This window comes from Myodes glareolus, chromosome 16, assembly GCF_982192425.1.
Source record: "Myodes glareolus chromosome 16, mMyoGla1.1, whole genome shotgun sequence".
NCBI lineage: Eukaryota > Metazoa > Chordata > Mammalia > Rodentia > Cricetidae > Myodes > Myodes glareolus.
The window spans coordinates 8,713,026-8,737,500 of NC_142041.1; the positions used below are offsets into that span (position 1 = coordinate 8,713,026).

The following is a 24,475-nucleotide window of genomic DNA, read 5'->3' on the forward strand; positions in this document are numbered from 1 at the left end:
AGAGAGAGAGAGAGAGAGAGAGAGAGAGAGAGAGAGAGAGGACTCTCCATTGGAAAGTCAGTACCCAGGGCTCACTGAGAGAACTCCTTGAAGAAAGAATTAAGGAACAGATGGGTGAAGACAGCGGGGGGTGGGGGGGCAGAGAGCTCAGTGAAACTGCCATCTCAAAACAAATACATCATCCTTGGCTACCTATGATTTGATGATGTGTAACCCAGGAGCACACAATAGACCACACAGTTCCCACCCACTCCCACTACTTGATCAAAGCCATCCTGCCTTCTATACTCCTCTGTCAGCCCACCATTACGTGTTGACCTCCAAGCCTGGAGGGAAAGTGTAAGTTTTGTGAACCAAGATGTCTCCATCAGCTAAGGACATTTACATGAGTGGGGGAGAATTGATGATGGTTGATGGCCGGGCCATTCAGCCAGGCCTGTGGCTGGGAGCTGTGCCTAACACACAGTCTGCTTTCATTTGCATCGCATTGAGTTTGCTGACCCAAGCACAGTTTCTAAGGAGCCCAAGTCGTAATGCCTGTGGGAACTTACAAGAGAATTGCTAATGTTGGTCCGCCACAGCTCCAGTTGCTCTGAAGGCAAACACGGATAAAATTACTGTTTTGCCCACTTCTATCTTGGTCAATTTTCTGTTCTAATGACAAAATAGTTAAGGCTTATTTTAAAAGTTATAAATTTCTTTAGCTCGGGTTTTGGAGGCTGGAAGGAGCAAGAGTCTGGCCTGATATCTGGTAGGGTCCCTTGTTGTCTTATAACACAGCAGAGGGTGAACCAGGAACACTGGCTGATAGGAACTCTTAGCTTTCACGGGACATTTTGACATGTGGTTCACTGATACTCCAGGTTGAGATTTTCTTTTTCTTCCAGTGTCCTGTGTAACATGAGGGGGCTGGCTTGTTGGGGTTTCTGTCCTGCCCAGTACCCCAACAGCCGGCAAATCCCAAAGAGAAATTACACACAGGACTCCATAAGGTTATAAACTGATTGGTCCATTAGGTCAGGCTTCTTGTTAACTCTTATAACATATATTACCCCATTATCCTTATTTATGTTAGCCACATGGGCTCGGTACCTTTCTCGGTGTGACAGCTTACATGTTGCCTCTTTGGTGGTCTGTACAGGAATGGCTGAGAGAGAGCTTCTGCTTCCAGAATACTCCCAGTCTCTTTGCTCCACCCCTACTTCCTATCTGGCTTTCCCGCCTATACTGCCTGCCTGGCCAATCAGCGTTTTATTAAAATATGACTGACAGAATACAGATAATTCTCCCGCACCAGTCCTGTAGCATGTAAAGAGATGCTGCAGGTGTCTAGCATGGAACACGCCCAGCCCCCACTTTGTGTAGTGTGTCAAGAGATGTTGCAGATGTCTAGCACAGAACCTACCCAGCCCTCACTTTGTAGCGTGTCAAGAGATGTTGCAGATGGACCCATGCAGCCCCCACTTTGAGACTCTTTACAGTCACCACCCAGCATCTCTTGGATCACAGCAAGGATGCTTATGCTACAAGGCCTTTCATGCTCTAGGACCATCTCAGAACTGGCAATCATCCATGTTCCTTGACAAAGCTCAGAGAAGTATTTCCATGGACAGGTTACACTGTCTTCCCCATCAAAAACAGTTTAAACACGATTGCATTCTTTGCAAGTTGTAATGGATGCACAGTTGCTCTCATTCCTGGCTTTGTACCTTCCCCTGAACAAGTGACTTTTTCCTTATTTTTGAGGTACCACACTTGCCTGTGCCACACCATCAAACATCAATAATCTTAAGCCACACAACAGAACACTGAATCTTTGGCGAGGTTATCTCTCCCTCTTTGGAGCATCCGGAAACACTGACCGGATGTATCACTGTTCTACGGATGTTCTAGCCAATTCCAAGCCTTCCAGACTATCTTAGATCAGAGTACAGGAGACTTGACGTGTCTCCATTAGTCATTTGTGCCTGTATATGACTGTCTCTCTAGGACAAATGCAAAGACTTTATTCTCTACTGATGGAAAACAAGGCATTAGGTCTGTGACCACTGCCCTGGTGGTGACAGCAGACATGACAAAGCAGCTGTAACAGGAGCCACGGCTTAACTCAGTTTCTGCAGCCCTTTGTCTCTTCTGTGATCCGTGTGGCTCAGGAAGGACCAGACTGGGATAGATCAGAAAGGACAGTCACGATGAAAGCTGTCTCCTTTGTCACCTGGAATTCATGGAGTTATCAGTTACCTCTGGGATGCCTTTCAGGTGCCATGCTGTTTTTAATTTACTACCAGACATAGAAAACACATTTATTGGGATTTTTCTGCCATAGTAATTCTGCCTAAACAGAGCCCAAAATAACAAAATGAAGATTCTGGCAGTCTTGTGTGTTTTACTGATTATTGGTGCAGGAGAATTGTCTGTATTCTGTCAATCATGTATTTTAATAAAATTCTGATTGGTCAGGCAGGAAGTATAGGCGGGTCAATCAGACAGGAAGTAGAGGTGGGGCAATGAGAACAGGAGAAGGCTAGGAAGGAGGAAGTCCATTTCTCCATTCCTGCCCAGATCACCGAAGAAGCAACATGTGAGCTGACAGCTGGAAAAGGTACTGAGCCACATGGCTAACACAGACAAGAATTATGGGTTACTGTAAGATGTAAGAATTAGTTAATAAGAAGACTGAACTAATGGGCCAATCAGTTTATAACCTAATGTAGACTTTGTGTGATTTTCTTTGGGACTTGCCAGCTGTGGGGTACTGGGGAGGACGGAAATCCCCACAGCTGGCCCTCATGTTACAGATTATGAACTTTTACATTTGGGAAATGACCACCTGTCAACCTGCGCACCTATAAGAGTTTCTATGGGGTTGACCACAGTCATGACTCTATGTTGTGTTTGTCCCAGAGAGCCTTTCTCCCTCTGCGACATGACGACAGCATTTTATAGAATCAGCATTAACTCAGACATCCTTTGACTAGGCGTCAACTACTCGCAAGGAGTTGCTTTTCAAGTGAAAATGTCCGTAGTCTCTGTTTAAAAGCACTGAAGAACTGCCAAGGACCATGGTCAGAGTTCTTCTCTGCTGGAACATGGCCTCCAACCTGGGGACTCTGTCCGGGAATATGCTCATAGCTGGGCCTTGGTTAGTAGAGCATGTCACCCCTGGGACCTCTGCCTTCTGCCTTCGTCTTCATCCTAATTCCCTTCGGATTCAGCTTTAGGTAGCTGCTAGAGATGTAAGGACAGAAAATAAAGTTAAAGATGAAAGTCCCTGATTTCCTGGGAATGTTTTCTGCTTTGCTCTTGTCTGAAGGTATATGTCCTTCCCAAACTTATACGTTGAGATCCCAGTCCACAGAACTATGCTATTGGAAGGAGAGTCTTTGGAGATGTGATTACGTCATGAGAACAGAACACTGTGAATAAAACAAGTGTACTTATCAAAGAGAACATCGAGGCACGTTAGCCCCCTTCACCAGGTGAGCACCCCAAGAAAAGATGCTATCTGTGAACCAGAGGGCAAACTCTCAGCAGACACGGAGTTTGCCTTGATCATGAGCTCCAGAATTGTGAGAAATGCACTGATGCACTGATATTTTGTGTTAATTTCCTAGAAGAGCCTGCATGGACTCAGGAAACCGTTCTTCATCGCCTCTCCATGACATCACAGTCTGTAATGCAGAACATGAAGATGTAAAGTCTCGGCCGTGGATAGGTTTAATGCAAACACCAGCGTGATGGTGGTGACTAGGGAGAGATTGCCGTGAGTTCCAGCACTTTTCTGAGTGTTGTGGTTCATCACCACAGCCTGCTGAGACAGACAGTACCTCATGTTGTGAATGGGGGGCCAGTCAATATTCACATCGTTCCCAGAAAGCAGCTTCTGAACATATGAATGAAAGAGCCACGGACAGCAATCTGACACACAGACATGGATCTACACCAGTGGCAGTCTGGACCAGGAGTTAAAACTCTGTTTCCATTGCAGAGTATACATCTATATAAAACTCTCTTTTCCTTATGATCCCAGACAACCTGAAAACTCCAGAGAGTTCAAAACTATAGGGATTCCGTCAGCTGGGTATATGACGGCTCAGGGGAAACACTTGAGGTGTACAGGCCTAAGCGACATCACCACAGTGTCCCGGAGGAATGAACACAGGAGGCTCCATGTGGTCTTTGTGCACTGGTTTGCAAACCACGGGTCTCAACCCATTTCTGTATGGTGGCAGCTCCTTGGCAGGTTTCCCACAGCTTTTAAAACAAGCACATAAAAACACGATAGCCTAGAAAATGCCAGGCTGCACAAAGGTGTCGTAAGAACAAATAGGCTTGTGAAACTTTGTCCTTCTAATTATGTAATATATCGTTCTTGTTATGGATTTGTGATTTAGAAAACCACTGTGAAGAGCTATAGAGAATATACACTAAAACTCGCTAACAACAAGCCAGTCTCAAGTCAAGGAGCCCAGCAGGTCCTGAGCTGGCACTCTGAGGGAAGATGAAATGACTGGAGCAGACGTGTGCCCCTTGGCTCCCTGAGATCAATCTAATTATAAACGTTTCCACAACCTGAGCGGTTACGTTAATGAAAATTAATGTAGGTGACAGTATGCGAGCAATGACAGCAACAAAAAGGGTAGCCAGGGACAGCCAGCCAAGGCAGGATCTGTGAAAGGTCAGTCACAGCTCACCCCAGGACCTCCCCAGCACCTTTACCAATGTGAAGCACTCCTTTCTCTGTGAGCAGGTCTGAGGCAATAACTTGGGTGCCGACTTCAGGTGCATAAGCAGACCCTGAAGAATGAGGACCCAGGAGAAAGAGGGTTTGCGATCCTGCCAAGCGTGCCTCCGGGAAGCTTTCAGACCATAAATGTCTTTTTTTTTTTTTTTGAAACGGGGTTTCTCTGTGGCTTTGGAGCCTGTCCTGGAACTACCTCTTGTAGATTTGTAAGTTCGAGGCCATAAATGTCATTTTGTGGCTCCCCTTTGCCACCATCTCAGTCTCAGTTCGCTATTCCCGCTGGCCACGTGGGAATCCAGGATTCCATCCTGAAATGCACTCCACATTAGAAAGTTTCCTGACTTGAGACTTACTTCCCTTAGGTCCAAAAAAAAAGTACAAAACATGAGTTTGAATGTACCCCCCCTTCCCCTAAGGAGGGCTCCGTAGGAATCACACTTCGTACCGGAACAGCAGCTCTGGGAGCTTGACCCCCTTATCACAGCCACCCACACGGGAAGCGTCAGCGGGGATCCTGGCCGTGGATGCCCTGGGCCCCACGTGCTGAAGCAGCAGGACTGCGAGGTTGCAGCTGGAGATGGACATCCACGTTTATCCACCCTGAGGTGCTGCAGCATCACACCACAGAGCGTGTCCACAGCAGGCGATGTCACGCTTGAACCAGAAACTGCGGATCTGAACGGCTGCAGAGTTGGAGCTCAGGATGCACTCCGTGCCCAGCCAGCGGCAGTCCGAACTGATCCTGGGGGGAGGGGAGCTGAGGTGGGGGTAGAGCGTGCATTCCAGGAGATTTCCAAGACTTTCCTGAGCTGTGTCGTCTCCCAGTTCTTGCCTCCCACTCTTTGCTGGCCTTGTTTCTTCCCACTGTTCAGCATCAGCACAAATGTACCTACAGAAAGCCCCTTGCTGACCACACTGCCAGAGCTGTGAGCAGTGTACCCCTCCCGTTCTCTGCAGCGCTGATTGCTAAGGGGCATGCTCATCTATTTGACACCGACTTCCCCACGTGACTGAAGCTCTGAGGGAGCTCAGGGGTTCACTCCGGACCTGGAGCCTGGCACTAAGAAGACAGCCTTTGTTACAGAAGTAAGCACATTCCTATTTAATTACAGAGGCAGGAGAACATACTAGGTGACAGGGTGGTGGCCTAGAATGAATGCCACCCTAGGTTTTGATCCTCAGAACAACAAAAAGACACATTGAAATTATGTCTTCATAACATCATTACACCATTGTTTTGAGTTTCCTGGCTTGAGAAAACAGCATCATAACTAAACTGTGAAGGGCTGAAGATGAGACACACCGTATTCACAGCTACGTTATTTATAAACCAAAGGCAGAAACGATCCAGGTCTATTGAAAAGGAATAAAGCGCACAGAAGGTCTACGTACACGGTAAGCTATTAGTCAGCCTTCAAGAGGAATTCAGTTCTTACACAAACTACAAGGATGAACATCATCATCGTCATGCGTGAATAAGTCAGACACAGAATGATAAAGGCTGCCTGACCCTACATATGCAAGGGACCTAGAGCAGTCAGACTCATAGGGACAGGAATGGTGATCAGAGCCCGGGATTAGGGGAAATGGGAAGTTGAATTTCTGTTTAAGAAGAACTGGTTCTGAAGGAGAGCTGTCCATAGGGTTGCTCAGCAAGAATCATGCACTGATACCATGGGGTTAAGTTTAAAATGACTGCTTCACTACAGTTTAAAGAGTTTTAGGGCCCGGAGAGATGGCTCCAAGGCTTAAAAAGCTTTCTGCTCTTCCAGACAACCCAAGACTACACTGGGTGGCTTACAACTATCTGTAATTCCAGTTCCAGGGGACCTGACCTCCTCTGGCCTCCATAGACACACATACCCACAATTAATGATGATGATGATACATTTCTTTAAAAGTGATCAGTTTTTAAATAAAAATTTAAATACTGTGTTTATTTCCATCCACTTGTGTGTCACAGTAGCATGGAGTATATTTTGTGCAACTGATAGCAAATAAACACTAGAAAGGCCGATCATATGCAAAATGGAAATCCTGGCTGATGTGGGAAGCTTCAGGACCCCTCCTTCTGGTCAGAGAAGGTCGGTGTAGAGCTCCCAACCACACACCGTGGATATTCAGAAATGCTCACTCATGCGGCAAGAACCCCAACTAGAAAGGCAGAATTTTATGATTACTGCATTTTCAAAAGAAAGGCATGACTGTGATGTTTGTGAAAGAAGTATTTCATTCCCAAGTATTAAAAAGATCAAAATCCCAATCTGAGGAGCAAATGTTTGTATGATGTCTGTACTTGTTCACATTTTTCTAGAAAATTTTTTCTGGTGGGGTTGGGGAGTGGGCATAAGTGCCTTGTTTATGAGCAGACAGCTGGAGTCGGCACCGGGACATCCACTGTCACAGAGACAAAGCGTACCAGGACAGGAATGGGCAAGAATGTTTGTGGAGTGATTTCAGGCACAGAGGCAAAGGTGAGGGAGGGCCTGGAAGGGTAGAACATAAAGATGCCACACAAGAAAGTTCCTGAAGGTCGCATCTAACAACGCCAACCCACCCACAGAACAGCAACACATACAACGTTCTGCCAATGAACTCACTCTGATAAAGGTTTTTATGGCCAGCATTGAATATGCTGCCTGGGTTTTGTTAATAAATCTATCTGAGACATATCTGAGAAGAGGAACTCTTAGCTGAGAGTCTTAGCTTAGTCTCGACAAAATTGACCTGTAGGTGAGTGTGTGGGCTGTTGTCTAATGTAGTGGTTGCTGTGAGAAGGCCATGCTCATTGTGGGCAGAGCCATCCCTGGGCTGGTCCTAGACAATATAAGAAAGCGGAGTGAGCCACAGAAGAGGAACAAGCAGTAATCAGCTCCCCTGCACAGCCTCTGCATCAGCTCCTGCCTCCAGGTTCTTGCTTTGCTTGAGTTCCTGTCCTGACTTCTTTTGATGATGAACTGTGCTATAGAAATATAAGCAAAATAAACCCTCCCCAAGTTTCTTACGGTCATGATGTTTTGTCCCAGCAATAGAAACCCTAAGACCTGTCATTGGATACTACTATAGCAGACCTGGCCATGTGTTATTTGGGAGGATTGTGGTGGCATTTAAACTTTGTGTAAGTGCTGGGAGCTCAGAGGTCTGTTCTACAAGAACTTCGAGGATAATATTGAGGGTGATGCAGATGATAGAGGCCTGGCTCACAAAGTTTCAGAGTCCCACAAAGACTATCCAGGCCATCCAAATTTTGAACTAAAAATCACTAAAGTGAAACCTTTGCTTTGCTGGGATATGGAGGATGATCAATTGTGATTAAGAAAACCATCCGTGATTAAGAAGAGACCAACAGCATTTAGGCGACATCTTCTGGGATGTGTTCGCTCAGGGCCAGCCCACGGCTGTGGTCCAGAAGTAAGCAAGGCTGTACCATGTGCGAGTAGATGAACTTGGTCATGTGTGAGAGGCACATGCATGATGCAGGCTTTGAAGACATAAAAGGATCACAGACAACAGTTGCAGCAGGGCTGTGTGGCAGGGCTGCAGCCATGAAGAAAGGCCAGAATAAGCTACTGGTGTATAGGTACAGCCTTCGATGCAGTAAAGGTCCCAGAATTGAGGGAGTCATGGAGAGAAGTTGAAGCTTAGCACAACGTGGCAGGGTCAGACTCCCCGAAGGGAGCCCAGGAGAAGCTATTGTTGAAGGTGCAGCCTGGTTGCAGGAACCACAGCATTTTAGTGATGTCAGGACCATGGGACAATCACCAGGAATAGCAGCTGCCGTGGAGTGAAACTGGAAGGAGCCTGAGACGAGCCTGGTGGAGTGTGAATGGCTCTCCAAGTCCTTTGGAGGAGCCCAGAAGACTAATCAATCCAAGGAGTCTAACACTGAGATTTACACTGTTAGATTTTGATTTGACTGGGAGTATGCCCTGGTCTTCCCTTAAAATAAGATAGTATTTAACTATTTTATTATCTTATATTATATGGGAGTCCATAATTAAGAGATTTTGAACTTTTGAAGAAACTTGGAAGTTTTCAGAAACTAAGGAATATTAGAAAGACTGTAGATTTTTATTTTATTTATTGTTATCTTGTGTGCATTGGTGTTTTGCCTTCATGTGTGTCTGTGGGAGGCTGTCAGAAGCCCTGGAGCTGGAGTTATAGACAGGTGTGAACTTTCATGTGGGTGCTAGGAATTGAACCCTGGATTTCTGGAAGAGCAGCCAGTGTTCTTGACCACTGAGCCATCCCTCCAGGCCCTGACTGTAGATATTTTAGAGAGGCTTGAACTTTGAATGTTTTTAAAGACTAAAGTTTTTAAATGTTTGAATTTTTAAAGACGGTGAGACTTTTAGTGTTTGGAATATTTTTTATAGTGTGATATTGATCTGGGAGATGAATGATAAAGGAAAGGCTGTGGTTTCATAAGTGACGTGTTGGTGTGTCAAGTACACAAGGGTTCAGTTGTTCTTGTTGGTTTTTTGTCAACTTGACGCAAACCTAGACATACCTTGGAAGAAAAAAATCTTAATTTAGAAAACGCCTCCATCAAATTGGCCTGTAGGCAAATCTTGATAATGATTGAAGTGGGAGCCTAATGTGGGTGGTACCACCCTTGGGAAGGTAGGTCCTAAGTGATATAAGAAAGAAAACTGAGCAATGCAGAAGGAGCAAGCCAGCAAGCAGCACTCCTCTCTGGCCTCTGTATCACTTCCGGCCCTGACTTTCTGTGACATTGGACTATAAAGTACAAGATAAAATGAGCCCTTTCCTCCCCAGGTTGTTCATGGTCGTGGTGGTTTATCACAGCAATAGACATTGAGTTAAACCCGTGGACTTTTTTTGCAATGTGATGTAGGAGAGCCTTCTGTATTTCTCTTGCTTTCGTTGGTTAATTAATGAAGAAACTGCTTGGCCTGATAGGTCAGAACATAGGTGGATGGAGTAGACAGAACAGAATTGTGGGAGAAAGAAAGCAGAGGCAGGCAGACAATGAAGCTCCAGTCCAAGGAGGACATAGGTTAGAATCATCCAGGTAAGCCACCACCTATTAAACATTAATAGAAATGGTTTAATCAAGATGTGAGAATTAGCCAATAAGAGGCTAGAGCTAATGGGCCAGGCAGTGTTTAAAGGAATACAGTTTCCGTGTTAATTATTTCAGGTGTAAAGCTAGCCATGTGGGAGCTGGGCGGGACAAAAAGCGGGCCTGCTCACCTCATCACTACAGCAATGGTTAAAACACCATGACCAAAAGCAACTTAGGGAAGAAGGATTTATTTTACAGCTCTTGAGGAATAACAGTCCATCACAGCCCGAGGGCAGCAAGCAGCAGGCATGACAGCAGGAAGCTGGGTGCTCACATCTTCAACCTTAAAGACAGAACACAGTGGTCCAGATGCTAGGTGAAGCTGTGGACTCTAAATTCCACCCAAGACTCCACTTCCTAAAGCCTCCCAAGCAGCACCACCAACAGGGACCAAGTGATGTGCCTGAGCCTAAGGGGGACATTTATCATTTGAAATACCATGATGCGTAAGGATGATTGCTTAGGAAGCCAAATGGAGAAGGAAAGGCTTAGAGATGGAGGACCGGGCTTCCTGGCACTCATCCTTTAGGGGACATGGTTATCACCAATGGAGGGATGTTTGCCTGGTCTTTATTCTCTTCAACAGGCCAGAGGAAGGCTTCCTGTGTCGAGGAGAAGCAGCTTTTGTGCTCTGAGGGGAACCTGAAGCTTCGTACTGGAGTTAAAGTCGCTCCCAACAGACCTTCCCCTCTCATTCTGAAGCCTGGCCACCCCAGACAATGCAGGTCAGCTCTCTGTTATGGGGAGACATTCCTGTTGCCCCAGGGTTAGCTAGCAGAGCCAGGCCATTGCATACCTCTTCTTCAGCATCAGATTGACCAGGCAGGGAAAGAATCTGTCTTCTGACCTTAGAAACTGCAGAGTCATGATTACCATTTGATGTCTTGCCTGTATTTCACCAGGCAGCTTTGTGATGGAGAAAGCAGCAAGCTTAAAACAGCAGACTAGGAAGTACAAGCCTTGGGAAAATGTGGTGGAGACAATTTGGGTTTTGAGCACTAAGAAAGGGTGCGTTTAGCATGACAAGAATTACAGATGACCCCTGATTCCAGCTCATTACCATGCTGAGAGCAGTTCAGAAAACCAAAGGCTGAAGATTTATTTTAAAAGCCAAACTCAATATATTCATTTTTTCCTTAATGTCATTTGCATCTCTATTTTCTATTTAAAAAAAATAAGGTATCTTAAAAAAATCAAAGATATATGGTAAGCCTAGTTTCAAATTATATAATATGCTCAGCATATTGTATATTTTCAAATTATATAATATGTTCAGCGTCCTTCTTACACCTCTAGATCCCTTGCAGACGACACAAGCTGAATTCAGGGGTGGGACTGAGTTGTTACTCCAGGCAGCGCCACCCTCACAGCGAGTGCTTGCGAGCAGAATGACGTCCCACTCCAAGTGTTCTTCAAAGCTATCTGTGGTTTCCTCAATACACGGACTTAGCAGTTCACCCGGGGCACAGAGAGAACAATCCTTAGAGGGTTATGTGCACCAATCCACTGACAGATGGAGCCGAAGCAATCTCCATCACAGAAGCTCAGAGCAGGGTAGCGGTTCCCGGGTGCTGGAAGCAGGCGAGGTGGAGTAAGAGGCTGTTCGCCACACGGCACATGCTCAACTCTTCAAGAAGTAAGTTTGACCATGTCTAGCCACAGCATGGTGACCGTAGCTAACAAGGATGCATCATGCATGGTAGCAGCCTCCAAGGAACACCTGGAAGAGGGGGCAGAAAAAGTGTAAGAGAAAGAGGATGCAGAGGGAAGCCATGACACAGCCATCACGAGCACACGGTAATGGTAGACATCCAGTCACAAGACCATAGCTTTCAGCATGGATCAATGAGGGTGTGGTGAGCTTCGTCCCATCCTGAGGAGCTTCTGACAGTTAACGGTTGCTGCAGGAGATGGTCTCATGCTCTTCGATGGTGCGACAACTGGGAGACTAGTTGAGAAGAGGCTCAGAGGGAAAGGAAATGAGACAAAAGAGTAATTGAGGGATAAAATAATCATGGAATATTGTGATAATCTAGGAAACTATCAAAAATAAAATAAAAATAAAATTTTAAAAATAGTCAACAATAAATCTCAAATGTTCTCAGCACAAAAAAGTAAGTGTTAGAGGTGATAGATATGTTAATTAGCTTTATATGATCATCACATGTTATCCTATCATGACATCGTGTTATCATATCATGACATCATGTTGCACATTTTAAGTATGTAGAATAATTTCTCCAGTTTCCAGTCAATCTATAGAATTTGCAAAGCACACTGGTTTCTTGTTGAGCATCCTTGGGTGTCCTGAGTGTCCAAGGATCTTTCAGATGTCTCTGATTCTTAAGTGAAGAATTGCTGGCTTCTGAGGCCCTGGACTGGTCCTCGGGGTAAAACCCCATGGAGTGACTCTGACTGCACCATTTCACTTGTGGGGGATGGTGCACAGTGGGCAGAGCTGACATCACTGGAAGAGCAGGCACAGGGCTGTTCCTGAACTACATGAACCGGGCCCAAGCCTTTCATTCTTGAGTTTAACCCTCATCTGCTCTGTTCGCCAGCACAAGTGTTATGGAGTCATTACTTGGCCCGTTCGCCAAGATTGGGGTAAATACAGCTTGTAGTAGAAAACATAAACTCTCTCAAGTGGGGCTTAGATCCCTCTGGAAACATAACTGAGAGTCCAGGGTTCACACCTAAACTTTTTGGCCCAAAATTTCTCAGGCTGTCACGTGTCTATGGAGGCAGGGAAAGGGGGAAGCCGATAACACTCACTTCCAACCTGGCTCTGTCTTCACTTGGTGAGAATCCAGCATGCCGGGTTCATCCAGCGCTGCCCCTACTGCATTTCTTCATCTTCTGAGCCATTCACGTGATCCTCCTCTCTCAAAGGTAGATCTCCCCCGTCCCAGAGAAGTCGCATCTACCTGGTAAACCCTGCATCCCCAGGTAAAGAAACAAAGACCATTGCTGGCCACCGTGGGAGACATCTCTGTATGGCACTCTGATTACTCTGGGTCTTCTCTTGTGCCCTCTGCCATGTGACTTCCCACTTCTCTGTACTAAGCTCAGCCCTGTGGCTTGCTCTGGCAGTGGGATGAGAGCCGACATCAGGCAAGCAAAGGCATGTGGTTGAACTTGGGCCATCCTCTAGAACAGAGCATGTCTGGACATACCATAGAGGAACTGTGGGCAGCTGGAGTGCAGGCCTGTATCCCCGCACCTATATCCCTGAAAGCATGTTGCTGTTCGCAGCTCTTGGATTTGATACACCTTGTGAGGTTTTCCCATAGAATTACATTTTGACCAGTTGTATTGCAATTTTACCTAAGAGTAGAGGAAGCTCTGAATCCAGAGGCAATGGAAGAAGAAACAAACAGGTAGACAATTTCTTTTCCATGTCTTCTGTCCCAAATCTCCCATGCCGGATGCCTTACATGGAAGGGCTGTGTTACACGCATGGAAAAGCAGCCTATGGTTTCCTCTGTTTTGCATTTCGCTCATCTGTGTGAACTGAAAGCCGGAGTATTCCCTGAGGCCTCCAAGCCTGTGGGTGACAAGCACCTAACTACTGCCTCGTGACACTCTACTGTGCCACTGTTAGAGGACTGTAAAGCAGGCATCTCCCGGAATAGTTGAGAGGAGGACTGAAGACAAGACTTTAACATTCAGTGGCCATGAAGGCAGGGGTACCGGTTGGTGATGTGCATAGACATATGGCCATGTGTTTTCTCCAGGCTTAGTTTCCGGGTTTGTTTTCTTGTAGTCCTAGGGACTGACCATTGCACACACCAGCCAACCACTCTATCGCTACTCTCTAACCTTGCTCTTCAAACACAAGGTCTTACGGCTCAGGCTGGGCTCAAATTCATAGTCCTCCTGCCTCTGCCTCCCAAGCATTAGAATTGTAGTTGGAACCACTACACCTGCCTGCGTCTCCAGCCTCTCACTAAAGTCTGATCAGAGAAAATAGAACAATAAGCCTCCAAGCGATAAAGACCTCAGCGCAGAGATGCCTCAGACCGCAACCCAAGACCCTTCTGGCTTCTGTCACGTGATTGCAGACTGTCCCACATCACAGGCTCCTCTCAAGTTGACAGTCACTCTTCCCAAGGCTAGAGTTTTATCTTCCTCGATGCTGCCTGAACCTCCCAGGTCTAGACTCTGATTCCTGGGCCAGCGTTTATGACTGGTTTGCACCACAGTCTCCCCGACCCTTTGTGAAGATTACACAGCTTCCCTGAGAACCAAAACTTCCACCCACATCGCCCTCATGTTTTTTCTTAGCTCACCCCTTGAGCGCTTCTACACCCATCCAGAAAACCTCACCCTCCCGTCTTCTACCTTACAGCATCTTTATTGTGTAATCCCTTCCCCCAGTCATCTCTTTTCACTCAAGATACATGACAATGTGTGTTTCCTTGCTTCCGTCGAAGCCTGCTCCTCCCCAAACCCCACCTGGCTATGGAGGAGTCCATGGGTTTTGAGTGATTTATTAGCTCGTGCTGCTAGATTCAAGTTTCTGAATAGCCAGGAACTTTGCAATTTGTTTGGTTTAATTCCTCTCTTGCCCGGCCCTATTCACACTCCACTCCAAAGAGAGAATAATGAGAGACTAATGATTCAAAACCTGAAGGGAAAAAAAAGATGGTTTTCTTCACAGGCAGAAAAAAAAGGGAGCATTGTGAACGATTTTGGTGCTGTGGTCCAGAGGCTTCCTGGCTAGTGCTTGGCTCTGGGGACTTTGTGCACAAGCCACCAGGTAGGGAGGTCAGGAGGGCTGGCCCAGCTCTGGGAGAAGTCCACTTCCTGGGAAGGTGAGGAGGGCTAGCCTAGTTCTAGAAGGGTCAGTTTCTTGGGAAGATGGATCCAAGGAGGGCTTAGCAAATGAGGTGCTGCAGGATGACCCTCTCAACTACCAGGCGCTGCACCAGGAGAGACAAGGTCCATACTTTCCCATGGCTCTTCTGGTCACCTTCATCTTCCTCCCGCCCCACTTCAGCCTGGAACTGGCTGCCCAAGCTTGCAGCTCCAGCCAAAATCTCTTTCCTTCAACTCCCTGGAATTCCTTTGTGTCAGCTGTAGTTACTTCCCTTTGTTGAGCTGCTTAGAACTTCATCAGCTTGAAAACAATATATCTAGATCTTAAACAATGATCCTATTTAGCTTCAAGATAACCCTGCACGGAAGTGATAATTAGTCTCCCCCTCTTAATGTCTGGGATGAGAAGTGTTTTAGATATTGGGATTGGCTTTTAATTTGAGGGTATTTACATAAACACAATAAAATAGCTTTTCTAAGTGACCAGAGTCTAAAGGAAGTTCATTTATTTTAGGTGGCCTGTTTGTGTTTTCATTTGTTCTTTGAAAAGTTCTCTCTAGGGAACCAAGACTTATCATATATCTCAAGTTAGCTTTGAACTTGTGACTTCCCTGCCTCTGCCTCCTGAATGTTGTAACCACATGTTTATATTTCTTGTATATTTTGTACACATAGTCTTGGTAATTTGATAAAGGAAATTTTATAAAAGCATTTCTAATCATTTCCTCATGAAATGCAGCTTTGTGGTACAGAATTTTCAACTTAGGGCATTACACCAACAATAAAAAGTGGCAGATGTGGGAGCCAGCCATGGTGGCCCATGCATTTGACCCCAGAACACTAAACCAGGTGCTGAAGCAGAGAGGCCAGCCTTCCCTCAAAACACGTTTTCAGATTTTGGAATTTTTTTTTTTTTTGATTTTTGAACTAGGGTGCTCCATTTGAAGTTTCCTGAAGCCCTGAAAATGCTCACAATGCATCCAGTCACAAACCACACGGAGGTTTGGTCTTGGATGCTGGACTCCCAAATCTACATGATCTCATACCTCTGCATCGCACCTGCAAGGGGGCTAACCTTGTCAAAGTCCTCAACGCTGGGATTAAGGACGTTCATGTAGATGAGTAGCCTTTCTTTTAGTCAGGCACTGTCCCAGTGCCTTGGAAAGCCTGAACAAATGAAGTCCCTCCTGACAGTGGCCTTCTCAATGCAGTTCACAGAGAGCAGCTCCTCTCCGCTCCCCCCTCCTTGCCCCCCCACCCCGCATGGTTTTCCACATGCCTTCCGAAGCCTCGGCCATTACTCAGCAATCACTAACCACTGTGTATGTGCAAAGTATGCAAAAGGCACTGGATCTGCTTATCTCTCAAGTTTCCCTTTTCCAGACAGATGGAGAATTCATTCTTGCCGGTCTGTGCTCATTTTCCCCTCAAGCACTTTGGGGCTAAGACTCAGCCAGCGAGGTGGGTGCTCACTCCCGGCTTTCTTCTTCCTTTCTTTCCAAGAGGGCCGTAAGTTTCCTAGAAAGAAACACGTCTTCTCCAAAACTGAATTCACTTCTGAATGGGATGCGTTAAAACTGGGCTCCCCTTACTTCTGGGTGCAGAGTGTGGGTGGAGACGGGTATGTGAGGCTAGCCTGGCTCAGGGCTTCAGGAGAACTCCAGTGCTGTCTGGGACTTCAGCAGGAATTTGGATGCAAATACATCCTCTAGACTTCTACAGTGGCTAGACGTAGAAGAGCCCATTCCCTTTAGAAGATTTTCACAGATGCTAGGTAGCATGATTTACAGTAGTTATAAAACCACACTGACTGAGGCAGCAAGCATCAACACAACCCAGACCCACACCTTGTCACACACCCTGTGTGAGTTGAAGGGACTGTGAAGCCCATCACACCCCTGACTTAACACAATTCAGATATGTTGCACACAAACGAGTCCCAGCCGCAATGCTCACTGTTGACAAGCCTCTTTTGCTGTTCACTCGGTCGTACCCCATCACCCACGGGGAAGGGAGGCATCCCTGGCTGTGACCCCTCGGTCCTGAAATGGAGTGTTTCTCTTCTCTTCTGTTCCCTTCCTTGGCTCATCCCCTCTTCTTGCAGCATCTGCTCCCTCTCTCCTTGCTGCTCCTGTGCCTCCCACAGTTGACCTACTTTCCTGCTGTGGCTCCAGCCTTTGCGACCCAGACACTTAGTGACTTCCCTCATTGGCACCCAGCACAGTGTCAGCGCTTGGGACATCCTGGTATCCAGAGCCAAAGGGCGGTGGCAAAGGAACCCAGGGTAAAATCCACAGGTCTCTCTCACATTCTGAGTAATTTTTTTTTTTTTTTTGGTTTATTACCTTTGCGGCCTATCCTGGAACTACCTCTTGTAGACTGGCCTCGAACCCACAGAGATCCACCTGCCTCACTTGGCCTCAATTCTGAGTAATCTTAAACCCCTTTCCTGACCGTACCCTCCTGGGAGATTTGTTTTGTTGTTTAGTTGGTTTGGTTTGGGGATTTTTTTTTTTTGATTTGCTTTTTGTTGTTGTAATTGTTGTTGTTTTGTTTTTCAACACCAGGGATTAGACCCAGGGCCACGTTTGTGCTGTGTGTGCTAGGCAAGTGCTACATTCCCAGTCCTTGGTTTGGGTTTGGTTTGTTTTTTAAAGGTTCTCAGGTACCACAGGTGTGACTGTTAACTCACCAGATAGCCACGGCTGACCTTGAATTCGCAATCTTCCTGCTTTGGCTTCCTGATTCCTGGGATTACAGCCATTGGCCACCAAGCCTGGCCATTGTTTGTGAGAGATGTGGTGTCTCTCGGAGGGACTGTAGCCCTCTCGTAACGCCCTTTGTACACTCCAGCTCTTGAGCAGTGGCTCTCGAACTCATAGCCATGTCCTTTTCCTCTAGCACGGGAGCAAGAAGGCTAGACGGGGATTTTGAGATGGAGGATTCTTGAGGAAGCTCCTCAAGGTCTCTACATGACAACATGAATCTCTGCAGCATGAAAGACCTGTACTAGATACCCACACAGACTGTGGAGAGCATCTTCCAGGACCCACTAGGTGTAGCCAGCGGATAGGAAAGAACAGACAGAGATGACTTCAGCGCTCACCTGATGATCCCTTGTTGGCCAGGACCAGGGCTTTGCTTGGTCTGTCAACATTTCCTCATTAAGGATTCTCTGAAAGAGCCTCATCAGACAGGGATCTAGTGCCTTCTCTTGTCCAGTGAAGCCAACATGGTCATTCTCAAACTGCACTGTAACACGCAATCTGAAAAATGGAGGAACTTGCAGCCTTAATCATGAAGTAAGGTGATCCCCTCTGTGTTTACACTTTTGACTCGAATACTGCACTTTAATGCCTAGAATTATAAAAAGGTCTGTTGTTCCTAATTTATTGGGCCTTCATTGTAATTATCTTACTTGTAATGAGCTCATTTGGCATTAATTTTGATGTCATATGTACAATACTTTCATTAAAAATTACTGTGTGATTCAGCCTTAATTTAATCTATGTTTAGGGAGAAATGTTAACAATCAATTCATATTACTTGGTTCCTTAAGCCCCTGGCAGAGCCTTTATTATAATTATTATTATTTATGAACTGTACAAGGCATGTCTAGTATATGCAACTCTCAGGTTTCTCCACCTCCCCATTCTCCTATCCATACATCACCGCGGCCTCAAAAATAGATCTGTCTAATCAATACCTCCGTGTCTTTATCCTTAAAGATGTCACCTTGTGTTTGCCGCTGGTGGCCCATCTTTGTGCGTGCACACTTTGGAACCAGTTCTATAGCAATAGAACCTATGATATTTTTACACTACATTCATCTCCCCTCCATCAAAGCATCTCTAGGTCAGAAAGGGGGTATGGTCTCGTCGGTGAAACCACCAACAGACAAAGCCATGGTTTTTAAAGAGAGAACAATGGGAGGATCCTGCCTTGAGAGGAAGGATATCTTAAGTCATGTGGAGCCGCATGTATATGCTTGTCATACGATTGCACATGTCCTGCTGACAAGCAAAAATAAAAAACGATGTACAGATTTGTCATCGTCTAACCAGGCAGGAGCTATAAAAATATAACCTGTAAGCTGTCAGGTGGCAATGGGCTTAAGACAGACAGCCAAAACCCTTCAATGTCCGAGAAGAAAAGTCAGGAGATAGGAATTTGTTTGCACCTCTTGCGTTTGACCTTAAAGTCCTGGGCAGAGAAAGCAAAGTTATTTTTAAATGAGTTAGACCATGAACTTTGTCTCCGTGGGGTCTTCCAGCCTAAACTGACAGCAAAAGGGATAAAGACGCCATTAAATGTAATGAATCATTTTATTCATTTATTAATCATGCTTTGGCTTTTGACATTTGATTAGCTTTCTTAGTCTCTAATCCAAATCCCAAGAGCAAATACCTTATATGGAATATGTGTATGTGCGTGTATGTGTGTGTATGTGTGTGTGCACGCATGTGTGTGTGTAAATCACAGTCTAACAAGCGACAGCTGAGAAGCGTATTGTGAAACACAAGATCCATGCTAATGTGCATGTGTGTTGTCAGGAAGATACCATGCCGCCACGAGAGACAGGGTGTCTTGCTCTGGAGTTGGCAGTTGGACACGCGTGCCCATCACACTTAGCACAGGCACGAGGCAATGGTAACCCGAGGGAAACTCACCATGGCTTGTTTGTTACTGACGGTGTATTCAAGACTGTCACCATGATCTGTATCCGTCTGTAATCTCACAGGGTCGTAAAGAAATACTGGGACCAGAACCTGATTTTGCTGTTTACGCTTTTTATTCATGCACATCACTTGTACAAAGATAATAGATTTTGTTGTTGCTTTTTTGCAGACTTCTATAGAACTTTCTAGTCAGTCTGTATAAAACACATTTCTTTGTTCTGCTTGCCACTTCTCATCCTTTCCACTCCGAAACTCGTCTTGAGTTCTACCCACTGTAAAGAAAATTAAAAATGCCCTTCAACCTTTTTCAATGAGATGGATTCTCATGATAGAGACTTGGTGTTGAAATGCTTACTGACCTCGAATGAAAGGTCAAATCTGGAGGCTGGGGAGCTGGCTTAGTAGGTAAATCATTTGCCACCTAAGCCAGAGGGCCTGGTTTCACATCCCCAAAACATAGAAGCCAAGCACAAGAATGTGTGTCTGCAATCCCAGCGCTCCCATCGCAAGATGAAAGGGAGACAGAACAATCCCCGGAGCTAGACTGTCACAGACAGCAGTGAATAAGAGTCCCTTCTCAGACAAGGCAGAAGAGGAGGACCAACAGGCAAAGCTGTCCTCTGACTGCCACATATGGACCATGGTACACACACACACACACACACACACACACACACACACACACCACAAAAACAAACAGAGGAATTGAACTGAACTAAACTCTGTAGCTGTGTTTCTCCTTTCCTACCAATCAAGCCTGTTGCTGCCAGGCCGAGTGTGTTCTACAGACGTGAAGCAGGCTGGGCTTCTCTGAGATGCCTGCAAACACCATATGGAATCGACCCAATGCCATAGCATCCAGCAAAGAATTAGCATTTGACCAAGCGCTCCCCCGGGAACACAGCTGCCCTGATGAAAAGACCAGCCAGGCGGGCCTAGGGAGAGCATCTGTTGACGGGGCCTCCCCTTTCAAGGGCACACACAGGCAGCCCTCACCTGAAACTTCCATCTGGGTGGCCTGGACAGATGCACTGGAGCCTGGGGGTTAGGTTTACAGGTCCAGGGGGTGTTCGGAGTGCATTAATGGCTGTGAGAAAGACCCATAAAGCCCAGTGGCCTTGTCTTCGTTGATTATTAGGAAAACGCATTCTGTGTCCAGACCTGTGAAGCCTTTTAGAAGACAAGTCTTTCCATTTGTAGGTTTGGCTTGCAAGTGGCAATGGTGCTCCAAGGAGCTCCACCCTGGATTACGGTTGCAGCACACTGTGCAGCTCAGTTAGGCAGAGCCAGACTGGGGATAAAAAAAAAAAAAAAAAAAAAAAAAAAAAAAAAAAAAAAAAAAAAAAACAAAACCCTTTTCACACTCTGTTAAGGACTTCCCAAAACATACCACAATTCCCAGCTCGAGAAGATAAGCCTTGGTCTCTAAGATAATGGAAGTCATTTTTGAGATACCAAAATAAACACACAAGAACGCATCCCCTTCTTCACCGGTTTGCTAAGGCTGTCATTAGAAAGTTCTGAGTTAGGCTCATGATTCGACCCCGAAACGTCCTCCCACAGACTCCCATTTTAAGTGCTTGTTCCTCAGCTGGTGGTGCACTATCTGGGGAGGCTGCAGACGAGGTTACTGGAGACCGACTTCTAAAGTCGACTTCTAAAGTCCCTGCTTTCGGCCTCCTCCTCCTCTGTGATGTGAGGAATCTCCACCACATCTGCAGCCACAGGCGACAGGGCAGCTCTGCACAATAGACCCAAGCCCTCTGAAACAGGGATCCAAAATCAATCCTTCCTCCTGTAAGATGCTTCTGCTATAGCATTGAAAAACTGACTTCCACAATAGAAATCTACTGCCTTGTATCCCAGAAGCCAAAAGTCCTGAAGTCAAATTGTCAGCAGGGTTGGTGCCTTCTAGGAACTATAATGGAGTTGCTCAAGGTCCCTCTCCCCATAGCTGGCCATCATCTTCTCCCTCGGCCGTCTCTCTAAACGCGTCTACACTTCCCTGCTTACAAGGACACCATTCAGACTGGATTGGAATGAACCCTAATGACCTCATTTTTGCTTAACCGTCTCTATAAAGACCCTGTCTCCAGATAAGGTCTCCTTCCAAGCTACCAATGAGCAATTCAGTCTGGGAATGGGGGCAGACGGTTCCATTCAGCCTGTGCCTCTTTCCTGGAGGTGCTCTGGCTGCGGAAAGCACAAAGTCACTCTGTTTCTGGGTTTCCCCATAAAGACACAGACAAACAGGGAGCCTGAAAGGAATCATTTATGCCTGTGCTTCTTTGCCTCCTCTTTCAAATAAAGAAAAAGAAATCAAATAAATTACTGCATGAGATTAGAACCAGCAATCCACAGCGCTGAGGATGCTGACCAAGATGAGGACTGCAAGGCCAGAATGAAGCTCGCAGATTAGCCAGGGGCTGGCCAGGCGCAAGGCAGGAGCATGCCCACCAAGGCAGGTCTGGAGCCAAGGCCATGCTAATGACAGTGCAATGACACTAAATGGCCTAAATGACAGGAACTACATACAAGACCAGGAACTGAGAAGAACCAGCCTTCAGTCAGCAGATGGGGGAAAAGCAATTCAGCCTTGCTGCTCGACAGATTCTGTGTTGTTTCCCTTTGTCCTGCTTTGCCTTTCTTCGCCTCATTGTGCCCCTAGAAGGAAGTCCCTCAGACCCCTAAGGGTGGAACTTCCTGCAAATGCAGGCAGTCTCAGAGACTGCTCTTGATAGCAGGTACCTTTCACACTCGCTCTCCAGACTAAGGCAAGAGGGTGGTGAGTTAGTTCAGGACCAGCCTGGGGAGATATTGTGAGACTCCACTCAGAAAAAAAAAGTCATAAATAAATAAATAGATAAATAAGTAATTGTAATATCGATAACAAGATTTTCTGATACCATCTTCTCATGTCACACCTGTGTACTAAAGTATGTCTTCAGCCCTCATTTTGATTCTCTCTCTCTCTCTCTCTCTCTCTCTCTTTCTCTCTCTCTCTCTCCCTTCCAGCAAGGTCCTATGTAGCTTTGGCTGATGTTGGCCTCACTATAAAACCAAGGATGACTGTGGTAATTCCTCTACTTTCACCTCCTAAGTTCTAGGAGTTCTTATAGACATATATTACCATGCCAGTTGAATTACTTATTTATTTGTTTTTTGAGAGGTGGACTTCAAACTCGTAGCCAACCACCTGCCTCAGTTTCTCAATACGTGGGTGTATAGGCATAAATCACCACACTCAGCCTTAATCCTATTTCTCTTGAGTTAAATATTTTTCTTTGTGTGCTTTCTAATTTTTATTAAATTTTATTTTTTAACTTGTGAGTGTGACTCTCTCTCTCTCTCTCTCTCTCTCTCTCTCTCTCTCTCTCTCTCGTGTGTGTGTTGGGGGGTAGGTGCTTGAGTATCATGGTGCTGGTGCATGTGTGTAGCGAGGTCGGAGAACAACTTTGGGGAGTCTTTCTTTCTACCATGTGGTACTCCGGAATCAAACTGAGATCACCAGGCTTGGTGATAAGTTTTTTTTTTCCTGCCTAGCTGTCTCTTCAGCCCTATTCTTGCCTGCTGTTACTTAGTTTTGCCTTTTGCTTGAAAGAACAAAACGATCGTAAACTTAACATGATTTGTAACTTAACATGTATGAAATTACAAATTATCCTTTTCTCCCAATCTGCCAACTTTCCCTTCCATGTCTTTGCCGCACAGACATGGAAAGTACACGCCTAGAAAGGAGGGGAGCAGAGGTACAAGGTGGGAAAGGGATTTATTTTTAAGAAGAGCGGAAGAGACTTCCTTTTGAAGATAACAAAAGCACACACCACCACACAGTTTGAACGGGAGGGGCAAGACGAAATGAGAGTTTTTAGAAGACCTCACATCTTCTCTTTTGCTTTTGTTAACTACAGAGTGGAATTATCGTCATCTTCTCCTGAGAAAGCACCAAACGAACCATCTTAAACCCAGCGAAAAGCCCCAGCACCATCTGTTGCTCTGCTGAAGCCTTTTAATGGGGGAAGGGCAAAGCCAGTTGATAAACTGGGAAGCCCTCGGGCACTCACTTTCCTACTCAGTTAGAGGAGGTGCAACCAGAGAAGAAGGGCTCCCTTCCTGGGCACTTGGGTTATTAGCCAGTGTCTTTGGGGAAAGACGTAGGTGGCATAGTTATGCCACTTTCCTGAAACGAGATCCGTCAAACTAAGGTGCCAAGGACTGCTCCTGGGGGCTGCTTAGGAAGGGACTTCCCTCCTTCAACCCCTATCAGCGCCATCTGATAGTTGTTTACTTGCTAAACTATCGTTAAATTGAACATGAATGTAAAAATAGCCTTAAAAACAATGTGCAGCTTGCCATTATCCCGACCGCACATGAATTTGACTCTTTCAGAAGGGGAAATAAAATATTTAAAACACCACAGGTCTTTATCTGGGCTGTGCGTCTAAACATGCACTGGCCCCTTGGAACCGAGCTGCGGTTGAGCAGAGAAAACCGTGGGTGTGTAGGGACGGCTGGCTTCCCGGCTATGTCGGGCAAACAGCGGGTCTATCCTATCATCTAGACATAGAATAAGAGCAGCGTCCACGGACAGAAAACAAACCTCCAGCCTCTACAACCAGTCTCCCTGGGCTGTCCTCGCGCTTCAGGGTGACCCACAATGACAAATTCCTAGGGAGTAGTTTGCGCAATGGCTTCGAGCACGGTCCTAGCCGTGATTTTTACGGGACTGTACAACGTGGCCACCCTGGCTTTCGCTGAGGCTCCCCCAACTCCGCCGCCCAGGGCGGGCGCGAGGCCTTCCGGCCGCGGTACCAGATGCAACCGGTAGATGGCGGACGAAGCTACCGACTCAGCCGAGGATGCCGAGAGCGACTAACGACCGCGAGGCAGAGACAGATTTTAATTCATAAAAAACATAAAATTGTACTTGATGAACAATAATAATAAAGAAAATTGACTACTTGGCTCCATGAAGTTGAATTTTAAAATCCCTAAAATCAAGTTATTTAAGATTATTTAATTTAATTTACTAAATTTCAATAACTGCCATGTAATGGTGCATGCCGGGCGTTTAGGTTTTATAGCGTCTAAATGCTTCTCTTTAGGGTGATTGCAGGCAGTTGCACGGTCGCCAGAGAACTC

General features: G+C 46.0%; 1 protein-coding gene across 3 annotated transcripts in view; it reads right to left on the minus strand.

Moving 5' to 3' along the window:
- Positions 1 to 10,005: 10,005 nt before the first annotated feature.
- LOC146891386 (uncharacterized) overlaps positions 10,006 to 24,475 on the minus strand; it is a 116,535-nt gene continuing 102,065 nt past the window's right edge. For all 3 annotated transcript variants that reach the window (XR_015735079.1, XM_087897077.1, XM_087897076.1), the window contains one exon: positions 10,006 to 11,553. Coding sequence is in view for 2 of the 3 variants with exons in the window: in XM_087897077.1 (XP_087753203.1) it covers positions 11,463 to 11,553 (91 nt within the window). In the remaining variant the exon portion in view is untranslated. The remainder of the gene's footprint in view (positions 11,554 to 24,475) is intronic.